We start from the raw sequence: 9,469 nt of genomic DNA on the forward strand, positions 1-9,469 counted from the left end.
TATAGCTCACTATGAACACCATAGGTTCAATTCCTAGTCACAAAAATAAATAACAAAATAAAATAAAATATATTCCACACCAATATGTAAATAACTAAATTTACTGTAATGTACTAAATGTACTGTAATTTGTATACTATTAAGTACTTCTCATGAAATATGATAGCTGTCTGAAGAATGTAACTTAATACCACAACTCACTTCCACTTAATAGTAAATTTTAATGTAAAAAGTACTCTAAAATTCCCTGAAGAAAAATTTAGCTTTATCATATTTTATACTGCCCCCATGTCATTTGTCTGCATATACATCGCATGTTTGCCAAAGGGCTATCTGAAATTTACAAGAGAGAAATGTGGATATCGTGGTATCACAGACAGCTAAGCAGATAAGAGTATTACAGTCAGCCAGGGTTAGCTTACTGAAGGAGTCAGAGCAGAAGATACCTTCTGAGTGTGGGTGGTACAAATTTATTGAATTCCAGACCTCCACGGGAGATGAAATGACTACACATACATACTTCCCCTAGGGATATAGTGATTGAAATTCTAAACAAGCATCAGTACCGGGTGGGGCCCAGGAGCCCCTGACTCAGCCCTTCTGGGCAAGGCCCTTGTTCTTCTTTCCTATCACACTTGCTACTTGACTTGCTTCCCCATCAGATAGATATTACCTAAGCTACTATATTTTTTATCTAATGAGTTGATCATAGTTTTGTCCCACCTTATACCAACCTTGTGATTTTGATCTACATACATTCCTCTGAGAAATAGCATTGGAGGCAACCCACTTTTCAGGTCCACTTCTGTCTTTCTCAGACAGAAGTTTTCTTTACTCAAAATGTATTCTTGCTCTTAACCTCTGTTTTTCCATAGAACTCATTCTTTGATTCTGCAGAAGATGAACTTGGCATGTTGGACCTCTCATAGGTTGGAGTTAGAGTTTTTCATTATGTGGATAAATCAGAGGCCCTATATCATTCCTAGCAGCAGGACTCCTGTGAAAATGCACATTCTTGTTCCCTGGCTGTGGGTGAAGCCTGGCTTTCTGCAGCGCTTCTGATCTGAGAATCAATCCCATTTTTCCCCTATGATTTCCTGACCCATCAGTACTAATGAAACTCACCTTATTTCTTTGTTGATAGCATCCAACTGCTCCTGAAGCATCATGGCTAGGGTCTGGGCATCAGAGTGACCACTTGGAGAGAGAAGATCCATGGAGCTAAAAATTGTTTCTCTGTCATCATCATCAATATCAGACATTTCAGTGTCACTTTCAAAGTGGTGGCTACTGAGGACTCCAATTTGTTGAGTTCTGTTCCACTCATGATCCCCCAGGGACTTCACCTGAATGACAAATGAACAATGCAGAGTGTTTATCATACTGCTTATTTTTAAATCACTAATTTATAAAATAATAATAGCAATTATAAAAAGCATGAATGCTTTTACAAGTGACCTAGCAAAAGCAGAATCAATTATTAACATTTTAGTTTACTTATTGTGTAAAATAATTCTTTGGCACATTATGTAATAGGAGCTATTAATTGTTAGCATTTATATTTACTTTAAATAGGAATAGAGATTATATATTTCCATATGTTTTATAGTTCAATAATTACAATGATTATTTTAAAGCATCTATATTTACAAGAGTTCTCTCTTTTTTGTAAATATGGCAATCTCTCTGTAATTGTACTCAAGTATCTGCTTTTCTTATACTAGTCTTAACTACATTTTTCTTATTTAAATCTGAGACAACAATTATTATAACAAATAACTTAGGAATCATCTCCTCAAAACTCATATAGGCTCTAACAAAATATTATATATATATATGCATATTTGATACAGGGTCTTATCATATCAATACATTTATACATTTTGATGCAGGGTCTCACTATGCAGTTCAGACTCAGCAATTCTGGGCCAGTATGGCACACCTGGGGTTCAGTGGCTGGCACAAAATGAAGTATCAGGGATCAAACTCAGGTCCTTTTGCTTGTCAGGCAGGCGCTTAGACCACTGGACTATTTCCCTAGCCCCCAAAATCAAGTATTTCATTAAAATTATCACAGTTGAATTAAATTATTGACCTTTGGCTCATCTCTTCTCACACCCATGCGGCCTCTCCTTGGTCTCCTTATCACTTTTGTTGTTCTGTAGTCAGACTGGCTGTCCACTAGCGAGCCCACCGAGTACCGCAGCTCAGCTGAAGTGTCTAGATGAGTTCTGGAAAAATGAAAAATACAAACTATATCTAATCTTAAAAATTGGACTTACCAGCAAATTTCCCTCTGTTCCTTAACTGACAATAGGGGAGAAACCCTCAAGGAAATAAGCATCAAAAAAGAAAATGCATTAGTTGTTTTGCTAATTAAGGTCTTTTCTGAAACTTCTGGTACACTAGAAATTCGCCTCTCAAGTTTATTGCCAAAAGTTTAGTGCCTTTTCTTCCATTAGAATATGCTTTAACCTTCCTGTTTATTAGCATTTTCAAACACACAGGGCAATGATATAGGTTTGGATTGATAGCCAAGAATCATGGTATTAAATTCAGGCAACTCTAATTAGTTGTATTCATCAGTGGTCATCTCAATATTTCCCATTTATTTATTTATTTATTTATTTATTTATTTATGTATTTATGTATTTTAGGGAAGGCTCTATAGGGTGTTCAAGGTCTCACTACTAGATCAGACTGATAGTGATCTGCCTGTTTACAGCTTCCCAAGAGCTGGGATTATAGGTGTGCATCACCACGCCCAGTTACAATTGCCAGCTCAGTGCTTGCAGGTGCTTTAATCCGCTGAGCTATTTGGCCGTCCCGCTATTATATTTATTTTAAATGTTTCCCTTTAGCTGGAAAATGCATAAATCTTAGCATCCCAAAACCTTACCAACTGGCAATATTGAAATTATTTAACACAGTTTCTATATTAGAATGTTCTTTTTCAACTCAGGGAAACAACATGCTTAAAATTGTATTGCTATAAGATTAATAATTTTATATTTAAAATAAAATAGTAACTGCACAGAAACCTTTTTTTTTTTTTTAGATTTTGTTAAGCTATTGTTACAAAAATAATGAAAGAAAGATCTTTTGGTAAGCATGTTTGATTCTGTAATTTCCTCAGAGATGAAATAGTTGGAAAATTTCTTTTGGAAAATATCATCACACTGGTTTTCAATAAACATGGTAATAAAGTGCACTGTAATCAAAGTGTAGAGTAGGCTTGTTCAGGCACATTATTTTCCTATGGATTCATTGTGACAATAATGATGGTGGTAATAACAGTAACTTCATGCTGTCCTCTAAAATGAAATAACAGAACCATCATCAATAGAAAATATACTTGAAGCTGTGTTTTCTGCTGAAATTGGGGCTCCTGCTGATTGACTATACTCTGTCCCATTGTTCCCGTGATGAACAAAGACAAGCATAGCTGAATATTTGTCAAGTTTTTTTTTTTTTAAAAAAAAAAAAAAAGTAAGGGAAGGCTGGATGTTTTCAGTGGTGGGAGACACTTAGCTGATTCTCGACCCTTTTGTGTTTGGGGGTAATTAGAGCAAACCAACTGAGAAATCATCAGGCAAATTGATGGCAGTTATTATTTTTATAACAATAAACTTGAGGCTTTTGGAAACTGCTGTTTGACAGGGTAAGTCATATATTTCAAAAAAAAAAAAGAAGTAGCCAGGGTATACTTAGAAACATTGCAACTCTCAGTTTTTAATTATTCAGAGGAAGCACTAAGTTTCATGAAAACAAAGATCAGGTTTTCATGAGGACAAAAATCAGGGAGGCGCCCACGCACAAAATAAATACTTAATAAATATCTAGCAGGATAATTAATGAATAAAATTATAATGTTGTTTCAAATTAACTTCCACTCTAGACGTCTTGAACGGTCTAGATCTCTTTCACCTGTGCCAGGCTAATTATGCTCTTATCCCTTTGGTCATCAGAGAGGAGTTTCTAATAATATAACTCACTTTCTTAGGAGTATTTTTTAATATTGTTTTATCTTTCAGTTCTTGATCCTTTCCTGAAAACAAGGAGGAAAGTGAAGAACTGGCTCTTTAAAACCTGTAAAAACTCTTCAGTGTCCCTTCAAAGCCCTCTCTAGACTGAGCCTTTCTAATGTCCCTGTTTTGCTTTGCTCAACTTTCTAGCAAGCCAGACTGACTTGCTTTCTAAATCTCCTCTGCTCACTTGTCTCATTTTATTGGCAGCACCAGTGAAGTAATCAGAAAATACTAATTTTATATATTTGTTTTAAATATATATTATTATAATCTTAATGAAAAAATGGCTTTCGCCAGCTTGAGAGATCAAATACAAGATCAGTAAATGCAAGATCAAATGAAAAGCAATTCTTTTAAGGATTTTTATCAAATTTAAGTACAAGGCCTTAGTACAAAAGAAAACTATATGAGCTATCACGATATGCAACAGTCTATCCAACATTGTATTTACTTATCAAGTAAGCAGTCATTTCTTATTCAATGAAGTAGTGAGATAGAATAGGTGAGCATGGTTAAATTTAATTGAATGCATTTTTTCTTTTTTTAAATGTATTAACCATCTGACATCTGAGAATATGGTCCACCTTATTCTTGGCCATCTCTTCTTTCCATTGCCCTCTGCTCTATTCACGAAGAAACGTTCTGCATGCTTTCAGTGTTCTTTTGTTGTGGAGACACACCACCCTGTTAGATTGCATGACGACTCCACAGCGTGCTGATGGACTTTTCCATGTTTCTGCAATTTTGTGTTTCTGAAACCTAACATCCAAAAGCCGAGAAAAACCCTTGGTGGCTCCCAGTAGGAAACCCCATGTGTTGGCTGGATGGTGATTGTTTTTCCACGCTTACTCCTTTGCTAGTTCAGCAGCTCTTTTCCTCTATCACCATCTCCATCAGCACTTTTGCATATGAACAGATATGGCTGAATTAACAATTTCAGTTCACATATGTGGTCAGAATTTTAAAAATAAACATGATTTTCTATATTAATGATTTATATATTTGGAAATTCTTTGGATGTCTGTAAGCCTGCAGAACTGTAATTCTGATACTGAAGTGAAGAAGTACTCAGATAATGAATATTGTTTATCTTTATACTTACATTGAAAAAGAGCATAAGATCAGCTACAATTTCTTAAATTTGGGTTTTTATCACATCACCTGAAAAATGTGTTGCTACTCATTCATTCATTCATTCATTCATACATTCAGGAATATTTACTGAAATCATACTACAAGCCACATAATATTTTATGTGCTGAAAATATAGAAGTTATTAATATTACCATACATTTTTGCTCTTGTTGAGTTAATATTCCTAAAATAAACACAATACCAAGAAAAACAGATTCCTTCTAGAAGCTGGATGGTCAGTTTTAAATAGTAGGCACTATTTCATATTTCCCAGTAAATACAAGATCAAATGAAAAACAATCCTCTTAAGGATTTTTATCAAATTTCAGTGCAAGGCCTTAGCACAAAAGAAAACTATATGAGTTATTACTATATGCACCAGTCTATCCAACTTTATATTTACCCATCAAGTAAGCAGTCATTTCTTATTCAGTGAAGCAGTGAGTTAAAATAGGTGAACATGGTTAAATTTAATTGAATGCAGTTTTTCTTTTTTATGTATTTTGTATAGGGTCTCACTACACAGCTCGGACTTGCAGTGATCCTCCCATTTTCAGCCTCCCCAGCGCTGGGATTACAGGTGTGCACTGCCACGCCTAGTCTCAGTGGCTGGCTCAGAGTGGTCGGGGTGGGGCCAGTGCAGCCTGTGGTACCTGGGATGGAAGTCTGGTCCCTGAGCTTGCCTAAGCAAGTGCTTGGTCCACTGAGCTATCTCACCAGCCCTTCAAATGCATTTTTATGCACACAGCTACACCTTCCATCTTAATTTACGTTACTGTGAAAGGCAGAGATGCTATATTGTCACAGCCAGCAGCATTTACGATAGGAAGCACTGGGCCTCTGCACTGCACGCACTTAGAAATGCTGAAGCTTCTTCCTGGAAGGAAATGCCATCTTCTTATACACTGCTAAACTAGGTTATCTGGGAGTATTTAAATATATATTTTATATAAGTAAGTGATGAATACAAATGGTATTAAAGTTGCTTGAATATCTGCAACAAAGATTTTTAAATTAGAAATTTATTTTTACATATAGAAATTAAATCTGCAAAAGCCAAATTATAGTGATGAATGTTGAGCAATAGGACATACTTATTCACTGAGGAGATATGAAACCAAAGGGAAATACATATTTTTTTCAGTGAACTCTGTATAGAAAAGCTTTTAATTGGATCTTACCTTGATATTGTGGGTTCAATTAAAGAGCCAGTTCTCATTTTCAGTTGGTCAAGTTCTGATCTCAGCTTTTCAATTTCTTCTGCTAATCTTTCCTAAATATTGAAAAGGTGTTACTCAGATGATAGTCATATGCCAATAATACAAATATTCAGTTATAACAAACAAAGCTTTAATGCCATTTTCAAAAGGAAAACTGATAAATATACTTTATTAAAGATTGTTAGACAGGATGGCAAAATATGCCTGAATTTACCACTGTAATAAATAAGAACAATAGGCATTAATAAAAATTATCTACATTCACTATTCCTAAAATTTTGCAAAATCATGAGAATATTAAAATTATCACTGATTATAAAATTATTACTTTAAAATGCAGAGCAGAAATAATATCTGGTAGTAAAAGTAAATAAAAGTTTAATTTATGCAGTAAGTAAAAAAATTTGGGGCCAGGGAGATAGCTCAGCAGAATAGGCACTTGCCTGGCAAGTGCAGGATTGAGTTCAATCCCTGGTATTGAAAAAAAAAAAAAAAAAAAACTTCATTATTCTTTGAGAGTTGAATGACATACAAGTAAAAGAAGATTGATTGAAAAGAATCAGCAAAATATCATCACCTTAACAAGAAATATTGATCTATTTTTGATTCAATAGTCATAGAATTACTACAATTACCTGGCTTCTGATAATATTCTCTTGGCCTTTACATTATAGTCTATCAATTTATGAATATGGAAGCCGACTTACAGTTTTGTTTAAAGGTCTAGTTTAACTAGTTTTTAAGTTTAAAACTCATGAAAGTATTTAATATTGTTTTAGTTATTATAACCTTTAAATAAAACTATTCATTTATTCATTCAGTATGGGGTCTCACTGTGCAGCTCAGATTCATAGTGATCCTACTGTCTCAGCCTCCCCTGATCTGGGATCACAGGCAGGAGCCACCTCTTCTTGTTTCCGGTGGCCAGCAATGTACAAATGTGTCCTTCAGATGACCTTGGGCTGCTTTCTCCTTCCCAGTGTTTGGCTTCTTCTCTTTCCAGTGTGTTTCATTTTACTTGATTCATATATTTTTCCCACCTCACTCATGTCAGTGTAGTTTTTGGGATGTTTCTCTTTTCTGTTCCCTTTTCTCTATCATCCTACTCTATGTTCTTTTAGACTTTTTCTTAAGTTATTTTATCAGATTCAACCTCTTTTCACTTATTCTTCTGCTACTTACATCATCTTAAAACATATGTATAGGGAAGGGGAGATGGCTCAGTGGAATAAGTGCTTCCCTGGCAAGCACAAGGGCCTGAGTTCAATCCCTGGTTCCACCAAAATAATACTAATAATAATAATAATAATAATAATAATAACAAAAAACATATATATGATCAAATAAATTATTTAATCAGAACCAGTCAGTGAGTGCTTCAAAGCTCATGCTTCAAAGCTTTCCTGACTTCTCAAAGACCTCATGAAGAGGAGATTATTTCCTACCTCCAGGGTAAAGCTATGAGGAGAGAGGGTGCAAAGAGAAAGAAACAGAGCTCAAGACAAACCATTGTATCTTCTAAATTCGGGCAAGCTGGGATACAAGGCCACAAATACCAGCAGTTCCTGGAGGTGCCCTTTGATCTTCTGTTTGAGATGTGGTAAGCTAGCATCGTATGAACTTAGACTTTGGTCAATACTGGAAGGTAATGGAGATAGTAATTTGTATTCACAGAGTTAGTTATGCACATTCCTTAGGCCTGCTTTTAGCCCTCAATAAGTGTAAGAAGTTTCTGTGGCTCAGGACTTAAAATGAGACTGGGCTTAGCAGTCCTCTGGCTATATTAATCCAGTCTTTATGTCTTTTCTTTCTGCTCCTACTGATAATATACAATACTTCCAGACTTCCACATGTTCTGCTACTTGTAGAGAATGTCTTATGTGCCTCAGAAAACTCCACGAGCTCTCCCTCATCCTTCAGATCTTAGTTTAAACATAGACATAAGTGAAAGGTTTCCTTTTTCTTCTTCCACCCCTTCTGCCCTGATCCCAGTGCTCTGCTCGGTTCTTCTTCCACTGCTCTTCCTCCATAGCTCTTTTTCCTCTGTAGTTAACAGGTTATACCACGAGTTTTCATGCAGTGAAAACTAGCGCCATGAGAGTTTTGATTTATTTAACATGTTACCCCATTTAGCATATGGTCAATAGACGGTGGTATGTAAGACCTAACTTATAAATACTAGTACAATAAATACTTGTAATTTAAAAACTATAAATTCACTTATTTTTTTTTCTTTTTTATGTATTTAGGACAGGGTTTCACTACACAGATCAGACTCGTAGTGATTCTCCTGTGTTCGGCCTCCCAAGAACTGGGATTACAGGTGTGCACCACCACACCCAGTCCCAATCTTCATCTCAGCGCACCCCAGGGGCAGGGCAGCACAGCATGCTGGGGATCAAACTGGCCGCTGCACTCTGCTGAAGCAGGCACTTTAGTCCACTGAGCTATCTGGTTGGCCCTTTATTCATTATTTTTTAACAGAATGAATTGAGTACCTCTCAGGTTCCAGGCACCTAAGATACATAGGACAGTGTTAAAGTTCTTGCCCTCATTTAATTTATAATCCAGTGTAAAAGAAAGATAGAAAAGTAGGTTTCATAAGAGTATAAAGGTGTTGTTAGAATGAAAACAGGGAAGCCATGGAAGGTTTATTCCATGATAACAAGGTATTTGAGGAAAGACCTGGAAATAGAATACAAAAGTACAAAATATGGAAGTATCTTCAGAAATGACATTGAGAATAGGAGGCTGAGCAGGTTCCAATGCCCCTTAGTGGACAGAGATCTGAAGAAGCAGAGGAAGAATCCCATGTGGGTGAGTTGGACAGATTGAAGAGAAAGGACCTGGGATAGATTTAGAAAACTATGATTGCAGGATTTGGAATGGGTAATTAGATCTTCAAGGCACCCTAAGCACTTTTAAACTTTGGCTTTTCCTCACAGTAAGACATGAAACAACCAAGAGATATTTTGAGAAGTGTCATGATTGGGCCAGGGAGTTAGCTCAGTGGAGTAAACACTTGCCTGGCAAGCGCAAGGGCCTGAATTAAATCCCAGGTTCTGAAAAAAAAAAAAAAAAAAAAAA

At 35.8% G+C, this 9,469-nt stretch overlaps 1 protein-coding gene across 1 annotated transcript in view; it reads right to left on the reverse strand.

Moving 5' to 3' along the window:
• The window catches only part of Ppfia2 (PTPRF interacting protein alpha 2), a 536,445-nt gene that overhangs the window by 81,010 nt on the left and 445,966 nt on the right, over positions 1 to 9,469 (reverse strand). Inside the window, exons 12-14 of the mRNA XM_023717819.1 lie at positions 6,344 to 6,435; positions 2,096 to 2,231; positions 1,126 to 1,346 (exon numbers count right to left, since the gene is read on the reverse strand). Coding sequence (XP_023573587.1) covers positions 1,126 to 1,346; positions 2,096 to 2,231; positions 6,344 to 6,435 — 449 coding nt within the window. The remainder of the gene's footprint in view (positions 1 to 1,125; positions 1,347 to 2,095; positions 2,232 to 6,343; positions 6,436 to 9,469) is intronic.

This window comes from Octodon degus, unplaced genomic scaffold, assembly GCF_000260255.1.
Source record: "Octodon degus isolate 3935 unplaced genomic scaffold, OctDeg1.0 scaffold00004, whole genome shotgun sequence".
NCBI lineage: Eukaryota > Metazoa > Chordata > Mammalia > Rodentia > Octodontidae > Octodon > Octodon degus.